General features: G+C 37.1%; 1 protein-coding gene across 8 annotated transcripts in view; it reads right to left on the bottom strand.

The window, feature by feature from the left end:
* Positions 1-2293: 2293 nt before the first annotated feature.
* ATE1 (arginyltransferase 1) overlaps positions 2294-26754 on the bottom strand; it is a gene marked incomplete at its 5' end in the record, with an annotated part of 157354 nt that continues 132893 nt past the window's right edge. For all 8 annotated transcript variants that reach the window (XM_082854734.1, XM_082854738.1, XM_082854739.1 and 5 more), the window contains one exon: positions 2294-6394. In XM_082854734.1, the coding sequence (XP_082710860.1) occupies positions 6216-6394 (179 nt within the window). In that variant the 3' untranslated portion in view covers positions 2294-6215. The remainder of the gene's footprint in view (positions 6395-26754) is intronic.

Below are 26754 nucleotides of genomic sequence, written 5' to 3'. Positions count from 1 at the left end.
ATGACAGCTGGGGCCACATGTGGCTGCTGGGCATTTGGAATGTGGCTAGTGAGGCTGAGGGACTAAATTTTAATTTTAATTAATTAAATAGACACATGTGGCTACAGGCTGTTATTGGACAGAACAGCTTTATCAGTTTGTATGACTTCTACAACAGTCTATTTTTTTTTTAAAGATTTTTTTGATGTGGACCATTTTTTAAGTCTTTATTGAATCTGTTACAATATTGCTTCTGTTTTATGTTTTGTTTTTTTGGCCCTGAGGCATGTGGGATCTTAGCTCCCCGACCAGGGATCGAACCCGTACCCCATGCATTGGAAGGCGAAGTCTTAACCACTGGACCACCAGGGGAGTCCCTACAACAGTCTTACATATCCAAACCCTTTATCAAATTGACCCTTTGAATAAAAACTGAGAATAAATCATACTATCACCAGCATGCTTTAATTAAGTACACTCTCTCTCACTGTGTGTTATTACGGAAAAACCCGAACTTTTCGGCCGACCCTATACATAAATACACACACACACACACACACACACACACACACACACACACGTGCGCGCTTTGCTTTAATGGTCAATAAAATAAATAAAATAAATAAATGGTCAATAAATAAATAAATAAAAATAAATAAAATAAATAAATAAATAAAATAAAAAAATGGTCAATAAAATAAATAAAATCTTTGCTTTAATGGTCAATAAAATAACATCAGTAACGGTTAGCTTCCAACTTACAATCTGGCCATCCCTCAATATTTTAAACTGAGCTGGAAAAATGCATACAACTGTCCACATACAACTGAGCCAAGAGCCTTAAGCACTGAATCCACAAGCCTAAAATGCTGTTTTTCTTGTTTCATGATCAAAAAGCTCCATTAGTTGAGAGATGCTATTCAGACTCACTGAATACCGAATTAACAAAGTGATGAATTGGACTTCATGAAGTATTCATGAGTTCTCATTTAATGCTAATTAAAAAAAAAAAAGGCCTATGTTAAATGATTTTAAGACCCTGGCAGAGACTGACAAAAGCATGAAAAATTAAGGTTCAGGGGCAAGTGTGATCCAAAATCACAGAGTTGAATCATGCAAGTTGGGAGTACAATATTTATACCGTTCTGGTACAAATCGCTCTAGCTGGCAACGTATAAATGATACATAAATGCTTTAAAACCACTTTCTCCATACTGACTTCAATAAAATTGTAACAATGAAAGAAACGAAGATATTTGTGGTCGTTGCTAACAGTCTGCTTTATACCTGCCAGACAAGTGAGGTATATCTTTCTCTGCCTCCAAGGTGGCTGAAACATTTTGAGTGTCATATTAACAGGTAATTAACTATTAAAAATCACAAGTGCCACATAACATAAGATGTGCTATGCTAGGGGTTTTTGTTTTGTTTTGTTTTTTAAAAAAAAAACAGCACTTCTATTTGGAATTGCTTCTTCATATTGCAGGTGAAGAGATGTGATGAGGAAACCAAGCTATACAAATCTGCAAGCTACTTTGGAGTCTAAAAGAATAAAAGTTTGGCATGCAAAACCTATTCAGCAACTTTAATGTTTGGTCTAACTGCAACAGTTAATTGGAAAATATTTTCTGGATAGGACTGGATTGAAGACACCAACTTGACACTAACTGGATATGAAAAATGCAGTTTTACTTAGAATTAAATCTTAAACAGCCAACATACTTTTAAACGTAAAAAACTGAGCTAAATTAAAAATAGTGGTATGGTTATCCACCCTTTCCAGGTACGCATTTTAAAGACCTCTGTTCTACAAAGAATCAATGAATCAGAAGCTTAAATGGTTTTAAATAACTTTAAGCGTTTAAATAAGACATTTTCTAACTGGAAATTTTAGAGGTGTGCAAACTGTAAAAACAATAGTGTAGGTCTCCCAGAAAATATTTAGTTGAGGGACAATGAGAGGAGGGACACTAAGTTTTAAAAGACACACATTTTTCTGAAACTTCAAGTAAGGAGAAAATTCCTATTGTCCAGTGAAAAGGCAAAGGGAATCAGGCAATGAGGAATAAGAACAATGTTGCCAAGTGTTACAAAGAACTGAGAAAAACAATTAATGCCGATCAATTACAACTCCTGTCATCCATAAGATGGGACTAAAGTCTTAAACCTCCTGTCTCAAAAGAGTATAGACACAGTGGAATATTATACAGCCATTTAAATGATTATTCTTCCAATCTATTTTCATTTTCACAGTAAATTAAGATGTTCAAAAAAATAAATAGATGAAAAAATTATGAAACAATATACATGGCGTAATTTCACATTTATTTCAAAATAGAACATATACATAAATGTAAGTAGAAAAAAGTCTGAAAGGACACACACCAAAATGTGAATGACAGTAGTAATAGTGACAGGATTGTAAGTGACTTTTATTTTCTCTGGTATACTTTTCTATACTGTCTAAATGTCTTCTGGTGAACACTATCCATTTCAAATAAGAAAAATAATAAAGCTATTTCCATTCTGGAAAAAATATCAGTGGGATTTATAAGTAATATTCAAATCACTTGGGAAACAGGATTCATTTTATCATAAACCCACCAGGGTCCCCTGAACCGTAAAAAGACAAAACACTTTAAAATGTATTCTAGAAATATGCTGTGGACTCTTGCGAAGGATGAAAGCACACTTTGCTTTGTGAGGTATTTATGAAAATTTCTCTGAAAACTAAACTTTTTAAGAGAAATTTATACTTGAGTTTGCTACTTAAATATTATTTCGAGTCCCTCTGGGTAAAAGAATGTCTATTCCCTGATTTATCTTGTGAAAAATTAGGGAATAGACATTCTTTTACCCAAAGGTAATACTTTACTTTTATTTATTCCTGAGAAAGAAATCCATCATGCTTTGATTTAGGTAACTAAGTGATCTGGGATTCCAATAACTGCAAATTAAACACTGTCATTCACGTAGCCAGTGGCGACCTCAGCTTCCTGCATACTCACTGCAGGTGAAATGTGCCAAGAATTCGAAAGATGGACACGTTGGCCTTTAAGTAATGACCACCAACAGCCGCTGCAGACAGGGAGTTTTATTTTTTCCACTCAAGCTTTATCAAATGGGCTGTTCAAAGAGCATATACAAGAGCAAAAACTATCACATGCAAAAACCAAACGTGTTTTGTCTTACAGTCACTGGTTTTCTTTTGGAAAATAATCCACATTTGAGTAACCAGAGCCTAATTCAAACACTTCCCAATTGTTTCCACTTCATTTCCTTCTCTAAAGTGAGCAACAGTAGATACGTTTTAAGTAGCTGATCATCATCCTTCTCATCTTTGTTCTACTGAAATAGTATAAAGCTTTACCAAATGAAACCATATAGTGTCCGGAAATCTGAAAAGATTCATTTACATAATAAATTCCAAAACATAAGAAATCATACACAACTGATATTTTGAAAAATGGATAAAAATTAGAATAAGCTAATATCCGAAAGCAAACGTAAACAGTAATAACTTCTTATCTAAATAATTTTAATCAAATGAATAATATATTCATCTCGTAATAGCCTCTATCTTTCAGAATATAAAGAAAGTGCTCAGATTACATTTAAAAAGAATAAGATAACAAAAATCTCACAGAACTGAAATAATTTAAATAAAGATGACAGCACGGGGAATCTTTATTACATTTTTGCTCCCAAGACAGGGAGGCAGGCGTATATATTTACCTGAAATCAGAAAGGGACTGCAGCACTAAGATTGTAAATGCAAAGCTTCCAGCCTTGAAAAGATATAAACTATCTTTGAAAGGTTCTCATGCATCCTTCTTTAGATGAAAGCCGTTAATGCAAAATCAGATTTCTCAGCTAGACCGCTTGTCACCTGACCGAGCCAAGTCACTTTCCTTGACTGTCCTTTTCCAGCCCACTATCAACATTCACTCAGCAGGGCTCAAAAGAACAAATAACCATCTTCTGAAGACACCTTGCTCATGAGGATCAACACACTGTCTACTCTCAGAAAAACAACACACGAAAATAGCAACCGAGTAGAAGAATCTTCGTCCCCACCTCTCTGGAGCTTCAGTGGAGCCAACCTAGAAAGCCACGCACAGGGAGAGCACCACGGTTCCAGACAGGGGGCTTAATCCTTTTCCTCTGAAGGGATCCTAAACTGAACTCTGCAGGAAAACACCAGAGTTGTGGTAAGAAGTAAGATCCAAGCTTTCTCTTCAACTGATACTTGAGTTGTGATCTTAATGAATTCCATTCTACACACTAAGATGAAAGTTGGTGTAACGCACCTGATGACATCAACCTGGACATTCCAATGCCAAGGGTACCAGGTATGGACCCACCCTACTTATTTTAATAATACTGAGATTACTCACAACGCTTCTGAAGTCCTATTTTGAAATTTCTTTCAACTCAATAGGATTTCAGGTCATTCTTACTTTCTTATTTATGCTTTGCTTAATGTTTAGCTGCTTAAAGTATCATTTTCATAAATCATTAAAAAATTAAGCTATCTTCACTTTAGAGGGAAATATTTTTTTATATGTTCTACAGATTCTGAAGGCAGTTCTAAATAAGAGTCTATCAAATGCTCTTGGGAGACTATTTTGAAGGACAAAATTCCAGAGAATGCAAAATCCATGCCATCACTACTCCATCCCCAGCTAGCTAAGTACCTGCTCATGGGAGGTGCTACACACACACACACACTCTCTCTCTCTCTGAATGAATAAATACAATTTATTTGGATGTTGAACTTCTAGACATCTGATTTTTAAAACCATTGTTTTATGATCCTTCCTTTTATTCTAGCTAGCTGAAATTATTTTCTAATGTTTTATACCTAAACTCAGTGAATTTAAAAGTTTAAAAATCGGTAGTGGGATTCAAGCCACTAAATTTTATAACACGGTTTTTTAAAAGATAAATCAACAGAAAATGAAAATATGGGCAAAATGAGAAATGAAAAGGACTCAGTGGCCAAGCAGGTGGCAGCAGGTGGTGGTCAGCTGAGAAAGAGCACAGGAGAGTAAGCCTCCTCTGTCCCTCCCCACCTACAGCACAGCTCGACTCGCCTGCCCCCCCTCCCACCTCCTGGCACAGTGCCTGCCACCTTGAAGGTGGGGGACAAGGGACATCTGCTGAATGAGTGAAGGACCAACTAAGAGAAGAGAGAGGGAAGAAGGACCCGCCTCTGCTGCAGACTAGTAAGTGTAGTGTCTCCTCTCTGGACCCCAAATCAAAGGGCAAGAACCGGGTGGTTTCGCCTCCTGCCCTGGAACAGAGGTCAAGATGATTCCTACTTCACTCAAATGCAATGCGTGGCACAGCTATAAACGTAGTCAGATAGAAACTAATTTTTAATCAATAACCAAAAACAAGTGTCCTGAGTTCTAAGGAAATAAAAATTAGTCTATATTTACCTTTGATGGGGCTTAGGTCAAGGCAGGAGCCAACAACTTTCTAAAAAAACTGCACTTCTTAGATCTGAGAAATAACGCAAAGTATCCCAGTTTCGACAATATAATATATAGCTGCGGTAATCACGTATTTTATTGTCCAAACTGGGATATTTTGGAGAGTAAAAGGGAGCACGAGTAAGAATTATTCCGGGAAAAATAACTGTGCCAAGACAGCAGACACGAATAGGACTGTCCTGGGTAAAGAGACATCCGATGTTAACACAACAAACATCCTTTTTTGGAAGTTTGTACTATTTCCTTTTTTTCAAGTTTTCTATTAAACTACATAGTATAACATTCGGCAGTAATGTAATACTGAACACTGAGTAACAGCTCAGTTTTGTTGCCTTGAGAAGACATTTTCAAAGTGATGACACACAATTCCCACTTCTTCCCCACACCTAAGGTCTTTCAGCATAAACGAATGTTTTAAATGGCTCTGAGGAAACAGTTTGTTTTAATATTAACAAGAGAAGTTTACCACCTCTTGTTCATAAAACAGACTTCCGAAATGATAAACCCCAATTATGAGTCTCGGTCATAACACGTTTTAAAAATCTTTATATTAACCATGAGATTCTCACAAATACACTGCCACAAAATATTTTAGAAAAGCTATATAGCCATCAAAATTAAAAAGTCTAATCTGCGGACGGTTACAGAGTTTCCCCCGGGTAATGAACTTGCACTGCGGCACATGTCAGCAGCACAACGCTGGCAGGAGTGCCCGGGCAGAGAGGCGACTGAGCTGACTCAGTTTCTGAAGAGCAGCATCCGCTCGGAGCACGTCTGCCCCACCAGGCTCGCGTACTGCAGCACGGCGGCCTCCTCGCTCGGGTCTCTCTGCTGCTTCTTATACACACCGTAAGGCATTATGGCCTTCTTGTAAAACACCTGCAGGCGGTCAGGTTCCTTACTGCGATCTTCATCCACTGCATTAACAAAAAACATGGATTAAAAACAGCACCTATCAAACCACTTTTCATTTCCTAATTTAAGAATGTTTAACTGAAGTATAAAAATTATGTACTATGTATTAAGATGTCTTCTCTGAGCAGTATGTTCAAATGACACTGTGCAGTATTAAGACTAACTTGAGTATGTTAATAAATAACAAATGCCTTGCTGAAAGACAGTAAATTCCCTCCACAAAAAGAGCTGAAACATCAGGGAGAGAGACAAGGAATTGTATGCAATTTTTCAAATGGCCTTCAATGTCCTTATTATTTTCTCATACATGATGAAGTTTACAGCTCTCCAGCATCTTTCCTGAGTCTGATTTAAACTTATTTTGCCTCTCCCAGAGCCAACATTCACTGTGCGAAGTTTCCATCCCTGCAGTGAGGCTTTCTGTTGACTCAGCAGTCTGGGCTGACTTGAACTGGCCAGGTTGGGGCGATGGGCACTCGTGCTGCGCAGGCAGGAGGGCAGATGCTTGCAGCTTTCTCGGAGACGGCACTATCGGTTCTCCTTTCTTCCACATAGAAGAACTCCTGGTTTTTAGCAGGGCATACTGTTTCCCAGCCTTCCTTGCAGCCGGGTGTGGTCCTGTGACCAAGTTCTGGCCAACAGGATACAATAAAGGGTTTTGTAGGACAGCTGGCCCAGGGTCTTGCCTCCTTCCTTTTTCAGCCCTTGCTTCCTCCTGCTGCTTAGAGCATAAATACCACAGTAGGAGCTCTAACCTCTGTCTTGCAGCTTTCTCTCGGTTCAGCAAAAACAGAAGCTAGAAGGAACCTGGGTACCTGAGAACTTCGTGGAACAAAACGGCCATTCCAGCCCTGGACTGCCTCTGTCTAGAATTCTACATAAAACAGAGAAAAACTACCTTGAGACAAATTATTTTAGGTTTCTATTATTGGCAGTTGCTCTTAATCCTAACTAATACAGAAAACAATGTTAACAGCATCTACTAAAATGTTTTTTTTTTAAATCATTGACTCAGCAAGACCAGTTCTCAGAATCAGCCCACAGCTGACTAAATATGAGAATCATCTGAAGAGTTTTTAAAAAAATACCAAAGCCTGGATCCTATTCCCAGAGATCCTGATTTAAAAACTTGTCTCAATGGAACCTGAGCATCAGTATTTTCTTAAGCCTAAGAGGTGGACTGAGAACCACTGTCCTAGAAAAACAAACACACCAGTGTTTATATATATGTGTAAGGATATTTACAGCAATACTCTCTGTAATACTAAAAAACTGGAAGCAACATAAATGTCCATAATGGAGAACTGGTTAATAAACATGTTAAGGTATATCCATACAGTAAAATGTTATACAGCTATTAAAAAGACAAAGGAAAATAGATTGTTAAGTGAAAAAAAAAATAGGTTCAGTGTTAAAAGCCTAGTATGTGCATAGAAAAAGATCTGGACAAACATACATTAACCTGTTAACAGTACTTATCTCTAACTGTTCCCTTTGCCTAGAACTACCCAGCTTCTATTGGTTGCCCTCCCTGGACCCTGAGCCCCTTTTCTCTTCAGCCCAGGGGTGGCAGTAGTTTCCTGCTGTTGCTACTCTCTGGGTCACATCTCTGTGCTCCTGGCTCTCAGCAATACCACTGCCTGTTATCACCAATTCCGTGAATTAAATGTTCTCTGTTGTAAATACTTCAAGTGGCTTTGGTGTACCTCGTTGGACTTCAAAATATGTGTTGTTTCTTACAAATTACTTTATCCAACTGAAGCAGAAAATGCACATACTTTAAAACAACTAAATATTTGACATTTACTAGGTTACCACATCCCTTACCAGGGTAAATGACAAGCAAAGGAAAAGGCAGGGACCTGGCTCCTGCTGTCAGTTTCTGACAGTTTAAAGCACATGGATTGCAACACAGAAATCTCCATCACCTGCTTATAAATGCTACTAGTAGGAAAAGGTTAGATTCAATTATGCTTAGAAACTAATACAAATAGAAAACTAGTAAAGATCAGTAAGAAGAGCAAAGGAGAGAAGCAAGGACAGTGGCAAAATTGCACAAAACCGGCTAAATCTAAAACCCTGACTTTTTAAAATGGCATTTTAAAGCATGTCTATATTTAGCTACACAGAATGATGTTTCACAGTTTAAACCTTTATCCTAAAATAGTTTAGGACAGACAGCCTTTAAAATTCAAATGAATGGAACACTCTAACAAATAAAAACTTAAGATTTGATATGCCGTTATCTTATTTTATCTAGAATGAAATGCCACCCTCTAATTTTTATTCTTTTCTAGTATGACATATAAAAATGAAAACAGAAGATTAGGAAAAACCCACCATTATGTATAATTTACATCAACTATTTTAGAGTGCACTCCTCTTAGAGAGTAGGAAATTTTGTATTGTTTCATTTGTCAAAAAATATATTTCATTTCTGTTTATTAAGATTACAGGAAAAGCTTTAAGATTCAACCACCGAAACACACACTGGCTTGTGATGTGCTGAGTCTATTAACTTATTTATCTAATTTTCATAAAACTTCTAAATTAATCTATAGCATTTTTAGAGAACCTTATAGCAAAGAAATCAATCAAGTTCAATAGTTCTTTTTACTCCAAATACTTTTGAGGCCTTTGTTCTGGATTAAAGTAGTCAAATGCTTAATATACTCAAAAAGTAGATATCAACCAGCTGTTGATTTTTTAACATCACATGTAATTACCACAAAAAGTGGTAATAATGAACTGTAAAATCCTCTCCTCATTCCCTTCAATGTTAATATATCCAAGTCACGGGAGACGCAAATATATTTGGTCTCAGTGCTCAAATACTTCGGAAGTTCATGGCACTGTAGTTACTGTTACTGCTGTTGTTTGTTTACTATTCCAAATGCTGTGTTCCTGACATTCTATCACCATTTCACCAAAATACTGAGACTTAATTGAAACTTTTTATAAATGTATTGAAATACAAATTAGTTTTCTTAATTGCCCCCAATTCTTAAATTTTCCCATTATCACACTTTGACTGTAAAAAAAAAAAAAAAAGGAATGAAACATCGTAGAGATAAAAAGTAGCAATCAAGCATCTTTCCCTACCTAAAAACACTGAAATTGCAGCTCCAATTTGGAATGTAAACTTAGAATTCTGCCTACCCAAAGGTGCCGAAGTATCAATCTAAAATCGCCAGTACTTTTGAAAAAGGAAACAGATCAACAAGACAGAGTGTAAGAGAAACAAAGAAAAGATACACTGTAAAATGTTTAAAACTTGATATTTCAATAACTTGAACTAACCTTAACATTTTCTAGGAATTAGTCATCAATGAAATTACTGAATACTCAATAAAATGCACATCCACTTCTTATTTTATATCTTTTTAAACCATAAAAAGATATTTTTTTTTTTTTGCGGTACGTGGGCCTCTCACTGTTGTGGCCTCTCCCGTTGCGGAGCACAGGCTCCGGACGCGCAGGCTCAGTGGGCCCATGGGCCCAGCCACTCCGCGGCATGTGGGATCCTCCCAGACCAGGGCACGAACCCGTATCCCCTGCATCGGCAGGCGGACTCTCAACCACTGCGCCACCAGGGAAGCCCAGTAATGCTTTTTTAAGAACTCAAATAATACAGAAATAGTGATGTCGGCCTGCACACAAAATCCTCTCTCCGACCCCTCTCCCCCTTGCCTCCCCAAATGTCCATCCACGTTCTCAGAGTTTAACAATTCCATAAGATGCATTTAAAGATTTAAATACAGCGTCTTTTGGATTACATTCTAGCCACTTACATTACGGCCAGAAAATCAAGTCAATTACCCTTTCGATGGGTACTGCATCAACTTCAGAAACCACTGACTATCATTATACAAACTACAACTGTGTTTTCTGGGATTAGCAGTCTGCAGTTTTATAACCATTAATTTCATCTGCAATGAAGGCAGATTCTGATTCTTAGTAGAATCTATATAATTAGTATTAAAATTTAAATTTAAAACCTAAACAGGAAAAATTCTACCAGACACTTAAAACACTGAAAATTAGTTGATTTATTTACTAAAGTTAAAAAAAAAAGCAAATATCCTCACAAAACCCTCCTGTAATCATGTGTGTTGCTTGCCTGCATGTTATCAGCATTTGTAGACAAAAAGCTACACAGCTGAACCGATACAGCACAACAGGCCTCTTCTTGAGGGGATCTTGAAGATACTAGAAAAATAAAGCCATTTGTCATCTCATCTACGGGAAGCTGCCAGCTCATTTTGAGATGTCTTAAAAATGTCCGCCAACAGGAACTTCTTCCATCTTTCCTTTCTCTAACGTATCACAATTTAATTTCATAAAATAAAAACCAAAGGCAATCCTGCAAACCCTTTTCTGAGATGAGCATTTGATCTCTAGTGATACAAATATGCTGTCAACTCTGTGATGTTTTAATCTTCAAGGAAAACTCTGGTGGGCAGCAGCTGCTTGATTTCCCCCAGCTCTTTATTCACAGGAGGTGAACTGTACATCACGGGTGCTTTCAAAGGAAAAAACCTAGAGATCAAAGCTTTACCTCTCCTTCTTACAGGGATTTAACTCATTCGTTATTCTTAAAGAGACTCTGTAACTTCTAGGCTTTCCAGAAACTGATGAAACAGTCTGTTTTCTTAACTTCTTTATTTATTGTTACAGCATTGCAAGAACATGAAAACATAAACATAAAAACAAGTTACATACTTGTTACATACAGTTTCTCATAAAGATAGCTGTATAAATGGTAGACTCGGTAACATTAACGAAGCTAAATATCACTGGGCAAAACGGGGATATAATGGAATTTGAAAATTTGAACAAATAAATACACGATGGAACCCAACTATGAAACCAAACTCAACTCTGGCAAGTTCAAAGCCAAACATGATTTAGAACACTGTAAAGTGACAAGAGGTATTAACAAATGCTTTAATTGCCATGGGGGAGTGTATGGGGAAGGTGGAGAGAAATTGAGAGGAAGCTTTTTAGTATGGGAAAGCAAAGGGCAAGGCAAGGGAATACACAGCAGTTATGACAGAAATTAACTGAGCTCAATCAGTGAGGTCTTCAAGCCCATTTGGTGGGAGACTCAAAAATCAATTTGGAAATCCCTCAGGGAGAATTACACATTTTCGTATTCTGTAAGGAATACTGTTGGCTAGTCATTTCACTCAGAATATTTTTTTGGTAAAAATGAAAACTAAAAAGAGTCATGTACCAAAATGTTCATTGCAGCTCTATTTACAATAGCCCGGAGATGGAAACAACCTAAGTGCCCATCATCGGATGAATGGATAAAGAAGATGTGGCACATATATACAATGGAATATTACTCAGCCATAAAAAGAAACGAAATTGAGCTATTTGTAATGAGGTGGATAGACCTAGAGTCTGTCATATACAGTGAAGTAAGTCAGAAAGAAAAAGACAAATACCGTATGCTAACACATATATATGGAATTTAAGAAAACAAAATGTCATGAAGAACCTAGGGGTAAGGCAGGAATAAAGATGCAGACCTCCTAGAGAACGGACTTGAGGTTATGGGGAGGGGGAAGGGTGAGCTGTGACAGGGCGAGAGAGAGTCATGGACATATACACACTAACAAACGTAGTAAGGTAGATAGCTAGTTGGAAGCAGCCGCATGGCACAGGGATATTGGCTTGGTGCTTTGTGACAGCCTGGAGGGGTGGGATAGGGAGGGTGGGAGGGAGGGAGACGCAAGAGGGAAGAGATATGGGAACATATGTATATGTATAACTGATTCACTTTGTTATAAAGCAGAAACTAACACACCATTGTAAAGCAATTATACCCCAATAAAGATGTTAAAAAAAAAAAAGAAAACTAAGCAAACACATCTAAACTTAGCTTATTTGTGACAGAATACGCAACAACAGCTCTACAGCAACAATTCTCACACCATACAATCCACCCATTTAGAGTGTACGAATCTATGGTTTTTAGTGTAGTCACAGAGGTGCGTAACCATCACAACAAGCAATTTTAGAGCATTTTCAGCAACCCAGAAAGAAACCCCATACCTATTAGCGGTCACTCCCCACTGTCCCGAACGTCCTTAGCCCTAAGCAGTACCAATCCCTCTATAGAATCAGACAACATGTGATCTTTTGTGACTGATCTACTTAGCACAATGTTTTCGAGGCCCATCCACATTACAGCAGGCATCAGCACTTCACTCCTCTTTATTGTCAAATCATATACTATTGTAGGGATACACAGTAGTTTCCCCCGTCTTGTCCACAGTTTTGCTTTCCTCAGTTTCAATTACCTGTGGTCAACCACAATCCGAAAATATTAAATGGAAAATTCCAGAAATAATTCATAAGTTTTAAAGGGTGCACTCCTTTGAGTAGTGTGATGAAATCTCGCACCACCCCATCCCATCCCTTGGATCATCCCCTTTGTCCAGTGTATCCCACCTGTTAGTCATTTGGTAGCCATCTTGGTTATCAAGTCAACTGTCATAATATCACAGCGCTTGTGTTCAAGCAACCCTTACTTTACTCAGTAATGGCTCCAAGTGCAAGGGTAGTGATGTTAGCAATTCGGATATTCTCTTACTGTGCCTAATTTGTAAATTAAACTTTATCATAGGTATGTATATAGGAAAAAACATAGTATATAGGGTTCAGTATATCCATGGTTTCAGGCATCCACTGGAGGTCTTAGAACATATCCCCTGAGGCTTAAGGGGGAACTACTGTATCAATTTTTATTTATCCATTCAGCAGTTGACGGACATATGGGTTATTTACTTTTAAACTACTATAAATAATGCTGTTATGGACATTTGTGTACAAGTTTCTGTGTGTTTTCATTTCTCTTGGATATATACCTAGAAGTGAAATTGCTGGGTCCTATGATAACTCTGTGTTGAACCTACTGAAGAACTGCCAGACGTTTTCCAAAGTGGCTGAACCATTTTACATTCCTACCAGCAGTGTATGAAAGTTCCAATTTCTTCACATCCTCATCAACACCTGTTTTTATCTGCTTTTCCTATTGTAGCCGTCCTAGTGGGTATGACGTGGCATCTTACTGTGATTTTGATTTGCACTGGGTCAAAGCTAATGATGATAAGTTTCTTTTCATGTTCTTATTGGTCATTCATATATCCTCTTTCTATTCAAATCATTTGTCCATTTTTAGACTGGGCTTTTTATTGAGCTATAAGAGTTGTTTATATATTCTGGGCATTAGATCCTTATCAGATATATGATTTGCAAATACACCCTCCCATTCTATGACCTGCCTTTTTACTTTGTTGATGATGTCTTTGGAAGTATACAAGTTTTTAACTTTGATGAAGTCGAATTTATTATTTGTTTCTTTTGTTGCTTGTGCTTTTGGTGTCATATTTAAGAACCATCACCAAATCCGCGGTCATGAAGATTTACTCCTATTTTTGTTCCCTAAGGGTTTTATGGTTTTAGCACTTACATTTGGATCCAATCCATTTTGAGTTAATTTTTGTATATCATGTGAAATAGGGAATCAATTTCATTCTTTTGTATGTGGATACCCAGTTGACCCAGGACCATTTGTTGAAAAGATTATTCTTTCGTCCACTCAACTGTCCTCGGTATCATTTTTGAAAATCAATTGACCATAATATGAGTTTCTTACTGGACTCCCAATTCTAGTCCACTAATACATATGTCTATCTATATACCAGAATCACATAGTCTTTAACTCTGTTCTTCTTTTTAAGGATTGTTTTGGCTATTCTGGGTTCCTTTAATTTTTTTTTTTTTTTTTTTTTTTTTTTTGCGGTACGCGGGCCTCTCACCGTTGTGGCCTCTTCTGTTGCAGAGCACAGACTCCGGATGCGCAGGCTCAGCGGCCATGGCTCACGGGCCCAGCCACTCCGCAGCATGTGGGATCTTCCCGGACCGGGGCACGAACCCATGTCCCCTGCATCGGCAGGTGGACTCTCAACCACTGTGCCACCAGGGAAGCCCTGGGTTCCTTTAATTTTCATGTGACTTTTAGGATCAACAATCAATTTCTACAAAGCAGCCAGCTGCTATTTTCATAGGGATTGCATTTAATCTGTAGGTCAATTTGAAGACTTAATATTAAGTCTTCTGATCCATGAATGTGGAATTTCCCCCGCATTTATTCAGGTCTTCTGTAATTTCTTTCAACAATGCTTTGTATTTTACAGAATATAAAATTTTCACTGCTCTGCTAAATTTGTTCCTAACAATTCTATTCTTTTTGATGTTATTATAAATAAAATTTACTTAATTTCATTTTTAGATGGTTTATTGCAAGTATACAGAAATAAAACTGAGTTTTGTGTGTTGATCTTTTATCCAGTAACCTTGCTGAATTCACTTATTAGTTCTGATAGTTTTTTAGTACAGTCTTTAGGATTCTCTATATACAAGATCATGTCATCTGCAAATAAAGATGGTTTTATGTCTTCCTTTCCAATCTGGATGCCTTTTATTTCATTTTCTTGCCTAACTGTCCTGGTGGAAATATCTTTTTAAAGGGAAAAAACTACATAATATTGTCAAACTCGTGATATGATAGTAATTAAAAAAACCTCTTTTGACTCCCAGAAATCATAATATAAAACTAATTCATCAAGATGATTCTTACCAGAAAGAACTCCAGATTAGTTCTGACGTTATGGCATCAAAGCCCTGTAAAAAGGTCACCAGAGGAAAACAGGATAATGCCAGACTCATCGTCTACAGCGTGCAAAAACCACACCAACTTTACCTCCTGCCTCAGCTCACTGCCGTGAGGACCCTACTTAGATACTGGTTACTGGTACCTAAGTAAAATGCTAATAACAAACCCCTCCTGATGATGAATAAGGGTTGTATTCTTTCAAATTTCTACTCTATGTGTTTTGATCCTTAAATACACTCTTAAATACTTCCTTTTTCACCACCAATGTTTACCCTAATAAAGGCTACACTTAAAAACTTGTAACAATATAATAAATGTAAATTGAAACATGTAAAACTTACCATTACAGAGTTTCTCAAAGACAAAGGAAGCTGGTTTGTGCAGCTGCTGATGTGTGTAGGGGCTGGGGCCAAAGAGGCAGTCTTCGAGTTCAGAGCCGTCTAAGCCCTTCCTGGCTTGTGTGGTCAAGAGATTATTTACATACAAAGGAACTGATCATATAAATAAATATACCGAGAAAAATGGGAGCTGGATTTCTCTGTCAGAGAAGGGCTAGAAAGGGAGAAGACTAGAATAAGTTCTGCTGTGTTGGATCAGAATTGGAGGTACAGGTGAAAACTCATGGTGTTTATACACTGTATTGACATACAAATACACAAGGAGATATAAGTGCGTGAGTGTATTTCCTAGATCTGTCTGTTGAGAGGGCTTGGAAGCAATGAAACCCCAGTAGCAATGAGCATACTTATTGCCCAGATCTTGTTTGCTAAATATTACTCTCCACAAAAAGGAACTAGAGCTCCTTGGAGAAGTGCCTGAATGCAGAGCTGGGTCAGGGAAAGTACAAGGTGAGCCTGGAATACTTTGTGCCAGAAAGTAAATGCACAAAAAATGTTGGAGATGCATCAAAAGAATACAGGAGTCACCTTGAAAAGGACCCTGCTGGCCAAGTCTGAGACAATTTGAGCATTCAAAACAAATAATGAGAGTAATCGATTATATAATACATTGACCAAAATGTTAGGATTTCATGAGTCCACACTGACATAAACAAGCAAACGGAGAAGGGATGGCTCTTTCTTGTAGTAGAATACCGACTAAGAAAAGTGGAAGGAATGATTGAATGAGAAAAATCATTTGCCAGCTATCTCAGTAATAAATGATCCAAATAAGAATCATCAATGAAAGTAAAAATTAATAGGTATGTTTGATAAAGGTATTTACATTGTCCCAAAGTATCTCCCTACAAAATATTTACTTACTAACATATACAAAATACTTATTAACTTTACAGCAGTGACACCTGCATATCTCACTTTACGAAGTGAGTCCCCAGCAGTCAGATGAATCGACAGCGTGTGCCCCTCCTCAGATGTCGCAGTAAGAACTCAGCATCACTTCCAGGGTATTCTTGCCAAAACTACATAACCTGAATCTAGTTATGAAGTAACATTTGATGAACACAAATTAAGGGATTTTCAACAAAGTAACTGGACTGTATTCTTCAAAAATGTCAAGGTAATGAAAAACCTGGAGTGCAGTAAGGAACTGTTCCAGGGAAAAGGGGGCTAAAGAGACATGACAATAAATGCAACACATGATCCCAACCTGAACTGTGGATCAGAAAGAAAAGAAGGTAAAAGGAAAGTAGGTTTGTAAGTATGTGTGTGTGGTTTTGTGTCATAAAGGACATCACTGGAAAAATCTGTGGCATATGAATAGGGTCTGTGGATTAGATGGTAGTAATATATCAATGCTACCTTCCTGGCTTTGATGGCTGTACTCTGATTATGTACAAAAGTGTTCCAGTTTTCAGGCAATACACACTGAAATATTTAAGGATAATAGCTCAATATATCTACAACTTACCCTCAAATGGTTGAGAAAAAAATACAGAACAAAAGGGATGAAATGATAAGGCAAATGTGGAAATACATTAACAACTGGGGAATCTGGCTGAAGAATATGAACAAGTTCTTTGTATTAGTATTACAATTTTTCTGTAAATTTGAAATTATTTCAAATAAAAAAATTAACAAATGCTAAACTATGTTCTTCAGCGTCCCATCTTCCCTCCTATTTGTGTGTGTGTGTTTGGAACCCAAGCATTACATTTGTACTTTTTTCAATGGTTAAATTTTGTTGACATAGTCTCATCACTCCAGCCTACTGAGGTATTTTCATAGTATTTCTTTTCTTCTGGCAAGTTAGAGATCCTTACCAGCTTCAGAGTATCTGTAAATTTAGCTATCAAGATAAGAATAAAAATCTTAAGTAGAGTTCTGAAAAGAGGGAAAAGCAAAAGGTAATACTGTAAGTCAATACATGAATAGCTAATAATTTTTTTTAGTTATCAAATACATTGAATCAGTTCATTTTAGGATCAATGATGTTCACTTGGTTTGACAAATTAGCTTTTTCTAAATCAATACCTTTAAATTCCACCATATATGATAGCTCATGAAAGGTATTACCATAATGGTAATGATGTTGCTGGTCACAAAGTCAAATTCCCAAATACAACAAAAGTTAGCTATAATACTAATTTCCAAAGAGTGAATCTGGCATTGGGTTGATTTTGATTCCTTCCAAGGGAATTAAGCTAGAGACTTCTAAAAGTACCTTCAAGCAGCAAAGACTTTTGAAAATTTCCTGGGGAAATTTTCAAATCCTCATAAAATACAAGTTGAAATTACAGTAGTTACCATAGGGGCAAACACAAATTCACTTTTCTTTGCCAAAGGTCTCAATCCAGAAACCTGTCCTCTTCCTCATTCTTGGTCTCAGCTCCATCTGCATACTGAGTCATCCCTCAATATCCATGGGGGATTGGTTCCAGGACCCCCAGCAGGTACCAAAATCCGAGGATGCTCATATTCCTTATATAAAATGTTGTAGCATTTGCACACAACCTATGCAATCCTCCTGTATACCTCGAATCACCTCTAGATCGTTTATACTACCTAATACAGTGTAAGTGCTACAAAAATAGCTGCTGGCAAGTGGCGAATTCAAGTTTTGCTTTTTGCAACTTTCTGGAATTTTTCTCTCTACTAGTTCCTTTCCACTAACTTTCACAAAAGCTGAAGACTCTGCTATCTGGCACAAATAAAACTCTCTGTGACCCCTATCTTTTCTTCTAGTTACCTTACTCTTTCTCTCCTTTAAAGAGCATTTATATTAACAGCCATTTCCTCACCTCCCCACTCACTCCACAGGCTATTTCAATGTGTATCTTGGTCCAATCACCTTCATTCTATTCACTAAGGTCAAAGGGTCTCCCTGACATTGAACACGAAAAAAACATTGCAGTCTTTACCACCCTCAGCAAAGTATAAACGCAGAGGACCACTTCCTCCTCTTTGAAATCCACTCTGCCTTCCACTTTCCTGACACCATTCATCCTGGTTATTCTCTTACCACCAGGGCAATTCTTTACTTGACTGTTAAATGTTGGGAGTTAGTGTTCTGTTCTAGGTTGTTCTTTCTTCTTGCTCTACATTTTCTCCCTCAGAAATTTCATCCATGTCTGTGGATTCAATTACCATTTTTAAGTCTGACCTCCAAATCCTCAGGTCCAGCCAAAATTTTTCCTCAGGAGTCTTGATAATACTACGTGCGGCTAAGGGCAAATGCACATTATCTTGATCAGAGCAATCCTCCTTCTAGGAGTCCATTCTACATAAATATCAGTATGTGTGCAAAAAGATGTATAAACTCTGTTGTAGCATTATTTGTAATTTAAATTAAAAAATTTAAAACTTAAATGTCCATCAATGGGGGGGGGGTTATTATCAATAATACATATCATAGTATGCAACCATTAAAAAGGAATGGGTAAACATACTTAGACCATATAACCCAGCAATTGTGCTTCCTGGTATTTGACCAAAGGAGCTGAAAACTTATGTCTACACAAAAACCTGCAAATAAATGTTTATAGCAGCTTTATTCATTAATTGCAAAATGTGGAAGCAAATGTGTGCCAAGATTTCCTTCAGTAGGTGAATGGATAAACAAATTGTGGTACGTCCATACAATGGACTATCATTCAGTGATGAAAGGAATGAATTATCAAGAAAAGACAAGACATGGAGGAAACTTAAATGCATATTACTAAGTGAAAGAAGGCAATCTGAAAAGGCTACAGACTGTATATGATTCCGCTACTATATGACAATCTGGAAAAGGCAAAACCATGGAGACAGTAAAGAGATCAGTGGTTGCCAAGGGATCGGGAGGGGCGGGATAGATGAATGAGGGAGCACAGGGGATTTTTAGGGCAATGAAACAATTCCGTAAAATAACGTAATGGTAGACACATGTTGTTATACATTCGTCAAAATCCATAAAATGTACACCACAAAGACTGAACCCTAACGTAAACTATGCACTTTTGTTAATAATAATGGATCAATGTTGGCTTATCATTTATAACAAGGTATCAGACTAATGCAAGATGTTAATAATAGGGGAAACTGGGAGTGGGGGATTGGAGAGCATATAGGAACTGTACTTTAGACTCAATTTTTCTATAGACCTAAAACTGCTTTTGAAAAAAAGTCTATTAATAAAAAAAGTAAGAAAAATTTAAGATATTAACAATAGGGGAAACTGCAGACTCTCAAAGAAAACACATTAGATACAGTAAGCTAAATTCTAGTGCAGTGGTTCTCAACCTTGGTTGCACGTTAGAATCACTTGGGAAGCTTTAAGAAATTCTGATACTCAGGATACACTGTGGGATCATCAGTATCTGGAAGTGGGGCCTACAGATAATGATGAAGAATTCCCTCATCATACAATCAGATATAGATGACACCTTAAAAAAATCAGTGTATGAATATAAGGGTGCATTAACAATTTCTTGCCACTTGGCTTTAAAAATAGTGCTCAGGACAGAGGATTACTTTAAAAAACAAACAAAATACCCACAAGGATGTAGCAGTAAAAATCCTATACAGCCACATTCATATGGCCATTTTTCATTTCTGCTCCCATTAAAAGCTTCAGAATGGAGACACTGACACTCAGGTGTGCCTTAATAATAGTGCAAACAAGCACAGAGAAAACGAACCTCAGTTGTCATCTTATATCTTAGTACAATAATGTTTTGATTCACTATTTTTGTATTAGAAGATAGCAGATTTCTATTTAATTTTATTTGTTATATGATAAAGTGAATCTGTGGAGACTAAAAAGCTAATATATTAACAATAGATGAAAAAAGAGAGAGAAATTGATGGTCCCTTAAAAGTACATTTAAGAACATCGAAACCTCAGGAGTAACGGACTGTCACAGTGGTATTAAAATGGAGCAGGACCCTATGGTCCTTGCCTCCCCATGTCCTCGGCCTGCCTTTTGTCTGTGGAAAAATTTTAGCCGAAGAATAAGTTTAATCAGACAAGTGAGAAACTGCAGAAACAAAGGAAAACAGTCAAAGGAGACCAAATAATAATAGTTTAGTCATTAAGCATAGTCAAGGACCTTTAGTTCCTCCTCAAGGGCTACAGATAACATTCTGAGCCACATCCTGCGAGCTGTCTAATAGATACTGAAACCCCCGCCAGGTGGAAGAAGTGAACTACATGGTGACCAAACTGTAGCCATGACATAAGCTGCCACAATTCCGAGAACTGGCCTCAAAGAAATGGAAACAAACCGACCCTGGAACTGAAGATTAACTGTACCTAAAACAATCGAGATGACGCTGGTCAGACCACCGACGACCAATTTCAAGATGACTGTCAGAGCTGGCTGTGCTGTTTCTGCATGCAGCCCCCTCCCTCTGTCTATAGAAGCTCTTGCCCGTCTGCCCTCGCCCTCGCCCTCGCCCTCCCCCACCCCCTGTTGACAGCATCCAAAGTAAAGCAAACTTTCCCTTCCACAAACCTGGCCTCTTTATTGGCTTTTGAGCGGTGAGCAGCTGGATCCCACTTTCGGTTAAAGTTTCATCTATCAGAACTGTGCTTATTGTCACAGATCTACTCTTTTAAAACTTGATTTTCTTTTCTGAATTTTTAAACCTAAAACTGGTTGCTATAACCACTCTGAAAGTTAATATAGGAAGTAATAGTAGAGTGGTAAAAAAAAAAAGCCCTTTATAAAACTTGGATCAGATTTTATCAGGTTCAATTTTTACCAGGCAATAAAGTTACAGATTTTTCTCAATCATCCATTTACCACACATTAACTAACTGTAACATGTTTAATATTTTTCAAGACACAGTCAGAAACGCACAGCTAAAACAAACGTGACAGTTTAAACAATTCCTAACTAGTAAAAAATCGTTCTTTGGACTTTTTAAAAATTAAATAAAAGACAAGAGGGCTTCCACTTGCAGGAAGATGAAACAGACCTACTTTTCCCTATTGTCCCACTAAGTACAACTGAAAACCCTTGGCATCATATATAAAACATAAGAAGACACTGAAAGGTGAGAGAAGGTGAGAGCCCAGTAGGGTCTCTGAGACCCGAGGAAGGACACGGTGGTGAGCTCCCTGTGTTTTCTTATTGCCCTTTTATTCCAGATGGCATACTGGAAAAGCTGGAAACTTAAAACACCAACATATAGACCCAAAACATCAAAGTACCATGAAAAGCCTTCTCAATCTAACCAAAGGACCAGGAAAGGGACAGCCTAGCAAGAAAGGAAAGTTTTAGATAATAACCTCAAAAAACACAGAACTGCCACAACTTACCCAACACGGAATAGATAATGTAAATAACCCTATAATTAGTGAAGAAATTCAATTTGCAATTAATCACTGAAGAAGAAATATCCAGACCCAGATGGTTTCACTGGAGAACTTTACCAAACAATTACAGAAGAATTAACACCAAATTTATCAATCTCTTTCAGAAAGTAAAAAAGGAGTGAACCCACACAGACAAAGGCAATACAAAAAAGAAAACTACAAACTAGTATCCCTTATGAATATGCATGCAAAAATCCTTTCCAAAATGTTGGCAAACAGAATTTAGCAGTTGGGTTTATCCCAGGGATGCCAGGCTGATTCAGTATTCGAAAACCATCAATATAATCTACTACAGAGAAGAAAAATTACATGATGACATCAACTGATGCAGAAAATACACTTGACAAATTCAACAGCCATGCGTGATAAAAACTCTCAGGACACTAGGAATATAGGGGATCTTCCTCAGCTTGATTAAGAGTGAATACCTTCCCCTCTAATATTAGGCAGGGATGTCTGCTCTCACAATTTTTATTCAAAATAGCTCTGGACATTCCAGCCAATGCAATAAGGCAAGAAAAGGAACTAAAAGGCATACAGATTGGAAAAGAAGAAATTAAACTGTTTTTACTTGCATATGACGTAATAGTCTATGCAGAAAATCTCAAGGACTCTATAAAACAAGAGCTGTAAGTAAGTTCAGCAAAGACACAGGATACAAGATCAACATGCAAAAATATACTGTAATGCAAATCACATATCTGATAAGGGATTAATATCCAGAATATATAGAGAAGTCTTAAAAGTCAACAACCAAAAACCCAGTTTACGATTTAAAAACAGGCAAAGGACTTGACAGACATTTCTCCAAAGAAGAGAAATAGATATATACACAAAAGGATTGAAATCAGGGACTTAAACAGATACTTGTATACCCATGTTCATAGCAGCATTATTCACAGCTAACAGAAGGTGGAAGCAACCCAAATATCTATTGACAGATGAAAGGATAAACAAAATATGGTATATACACAGGGAAGAATATTATTCAATCTTAAAAAGGAATGAAATTCGGACACATGCTACAATGGGGAATAACCTTTGAAGGCATTATGCTAAGTGAAATAAGCCAGTCACAGAAAGGACAAATACTGTTTGAGAGCCCTCATATGAGGTACTTAAGGGCAGTCAAATTCATAGAGACCAAAATTAGAATCATGGTTGCCAGGAGCTGGGGGAGGGAAGAATGGGGAGTTATTGTTTAAGGGGCACAGTTTCAGTACAGGATAATGAAAAAGTTCTGGAGATGAAAGGGGTGATGGTTGTGCAACAATGTGAATGTATTAAGTGCCATTAAACTGTATACTTAAAAATGGCTAAAATGGTAAATGTTATCCTATGTATATTTTACAATTGAAATAAATAATTAATTTTAAAAGATCAACTGTATTTCAATATACTAACAATAAACACATGGAAACTAAAATAAAAACTACCACACCACTTATAACTGCTTTTAAAAAAATACTTAGGTGTAAGTCTAATTCTTTAATAGGTATGTACAGGACTTGCATGCTGAAAACTATAAAATGCTCATGAAAGAAATCAGAGATGATCTAAATAAGTGGACAGATAACCCATTTTCATGGATTATAAGACTTACAGTGAAGATATCAATTCTTCTCAAACTGATATATAGATTTAACAAAATTCCTATCAAAATCCCTACAAGTATTTTTATAGATATAGACAAGATTATTCTAAAATTTATATGGAAAGGCAAAGGAACTAGAAGAGCTAAAACCATTCTGAAAAAGAATAAAGTTGCAGAAGAATCACTCTATCCAATTTCTAAGCCCTGTTATATAGCTACAGCAATCAAGACTGTATAGTGTTGGCAAAGGGTAGACATATGGATGTGTAGAACAGAATAGAGAATCCAGAAATAGCCCCACACAAGTATGGCCAACCAATTTTTGACTAAAAAAAATCAATTAAACGGAGGAAGAACCTTTTCAATAGTGGTGGAATACTTGCATATCCATAGGCAAGAAATTAAATCTTGACCTATACTTCACATCTTATACAAAAATTAACTCAAAATGGATCACAGATTTAAATGTTACATGTAAAAATATAAAACTTTTAGAAGATATTTGAGACCTAGGGCTTAGTAAAGAGTTCTTAGACATAACACCAAAAGCATGACACATAAAAAAGTGATAAACTGGACTGCATTAAAATTAAAACTTTTGCTCTGTGAAAGACCCTGTTAAAGGGATGAAAAGACAAGTTGGTAAGGACTTGTATCTAGAATATATAAAGAACTCTTGTAACTCAACAACATAAAAGCAAACAATCCATTTAGAAAATGCACAAAAGACAGGAGGATACGCTTCACCGAAGGGAACGTTTGGATGGTAAATAAGCACATGAAAAGGTGTTCAACATCATTAGCCACAAGGGAAACACAAAATAAGACCACAGTGAGATACCGTTACCCATCTCTTAGAACAGCTAAATTTAAAAATAGTAACAAAACCAGATGCTGGCAAGAATGTGAAGAAACTGTATCTTTTAGACTTTGTTAGTGGTAATATAAAATGGTGCAGCCACTTTGGAAATGCCTGGCATTTAGTTTGGTAACTAAATGGAAAACAGTTTGGCAGCTTCTTAAAAACATGCAACTTACCATACAACTCAGCAATTATACTCCTAGGCATTTATCCCAGAGAAACAAAAACTGAAGTCTAGACAAAAACCTGTATAACAAATGTTTATAGTAGTTTTTTTTGGTAATAGTCCTAAATTGGAGACAACCCTGATGTCCTTCAATAGGCAAATGGTTAAACAAACCGTGGTATACATCTATTATCCACACCATGGAACACTACGCCGCAATAAGAAGGAATGGACTGTTTGATACATTAAGAAAGAAACACCACCACCACCACCCCGCCCCCAGAGAGAGAGGGAGAGCACACACTCACAAAGGCAACAGAGTAAAATACCCAGGATGTTCTCATTGTGCCAAGTCTTCATAGTGTAGTTATTTTAGCAGAAAAGTCCCTAATAACCTCTGAGATTAGTGGTCAAAGGTAGTATTTCAAGATTTTACTGATTTTCATAAGCCAAAGCAAAACTGTAGCACCTTATGTACAAATTTAAAATATTCCAGGTTTCATTATGTATCATGTTGTTTAAGACTGTCTGCTTTTGAACCTAAAGACCAATTACTTCTTTGTGGTTTAAAATTCAAACAATGCTATAAAATAAATATTTTGATCAATAAAGCCAAATTTTAATAATAAGTCTGATCTGACTTAATAACTCACTGTGCTTGATTTTTTAATAATTTATTATTCAAGATGAGTGGGGGATTTATAAGATACTTCCTTAACTGAAAAAAAAAAAATCTTATCAGGACCTTTCATTTATCCACTGCAATTAAGAGCAATCTCAAAATGAGACTTTACACATTCATTTCAGAGTATCTTTTCAATGAATGAACAAATGAATAAATGTTTAAATTTTCTGACACATAAAAACACCCAAACCTTTAAGGCAAACGTAGATATCTCAAGAACAGCACTTACCTAGGTTAGGCTTACCAAAAAAATTTTAATAAAAGGAATATTTAACATGAGCAAAATGATACCAAGGCTGTCAGAAAAAAAAGCCAACAGACAAAACAAAACATCAAATTAGATCCCTCAAAAACCTTCACAAAAGGTTAAGTAAAGCCAAGTTACACACAGCCATCTCTTCTCCCCACTGTAAATAGTGATTCTCTGAACGCCAAAATAATGATGACCTGCTGGGTTAAGTTATGAACCATGTTTAATACAAACACAGGTATGCTTACCTAGGAAGCAAGGTTACAGGGAGCTCCTCTTCCAGCCCCAGATTCACCAGCCATAATCCAGCTTATCTAGGATTCTAAAGCTTTTCTTATTCAAGACGTAACATGTTTCAGGGTTTTATTTTAATGCCAAACAACAGTAGGAGTACAAAGGCCAATGAACAGAGTTAATGGCGACAGTACAAGTTTCCAAAATCTTTTATGCAAACAAATTAGAGAAAACATAACCCATATGTCCTTTGTAAAAAATGCGAAGACTTTACAGTTTCATTCATTTCTAACTGTTCTCACACTTTAGAGACCAAAATGCAACGAGCGCTAAGCTCCACATGTGAAAACAATCAGCAAGAAGGAGCGCACACGCAGCCTCACTTTATTCTTCTGTCAACTTCGCTTGGGAAAACGCAGTTACAAGTGTCAGCAATTTGTTCCTGTAAGCCATCTTAATGTCACCTTAGCTGCTTCTCCTTAATTATGACCACTTAAAAACGGTGCTTCTCCCCCCCAGCTTCATTAAGGTATATTTGACAAATAAAAATTAAAATTGCATATACAGTTGCCCTTGAATAAAGTGGGGGTTAGGGGTACTGACCCTCTACATAAAAGTCCAAGTGTAATTTATAGCCACCCCCCCCCGCCATATACGTGGTTCCTCTGTATCCCCGTTTCCGTATCCTCGGATTCAACTAACCCTGGAGAGTGCAGTACTGAAGTATTTACTACTGGAAAAAAATCCGCGCGTAAGTAGACACACCCAGTTCAAACCCGCGTTGTTCAAGGGTCAACTGTACTAAGGTGTACAACGTGAGGTTTCGACATATGTGTACATCGTGTAAGGCACCCCACAATCAAGCCACTTAACACATCCATCAAAAATGGTGCTTTTTAATGCAGGAAAAAACCACCTTTTATTTATAGGAACAATATTCTAGTTCCTCGTTATCAGTTTATATGTGGACAGCCTTCCCAACCTGACAGTAAACTCCTCAAGGGTGGGAACTGAACCAGCACCCAGACACCACCTGCCCTGAACTATGGCGATACACAGACGTATGAGCGCAGTGCCGGGTAGACGACAAGTAAGCACCTGGGGTTCCCAGTGCTGATCCTA

Source organism: Leucopleurus acutus (genome assembly GCF_964270905.1).
Source record: "Leucopleurus acutus genome assembly, chromosome: 14".
In the NCBI taxonomy this organism is placed as follows: domain Eukaryota; kingdom Metazoa; phylum Chordata; class Mammalia; order Artiodactyla; family Delphinidae; genus Leucopleurus; species Leucopleurus acutus.
Note: the sequence above shows the minus strand (reverse complement) of the source record. Positions and strands in the feature narration are given on the sequence as shown.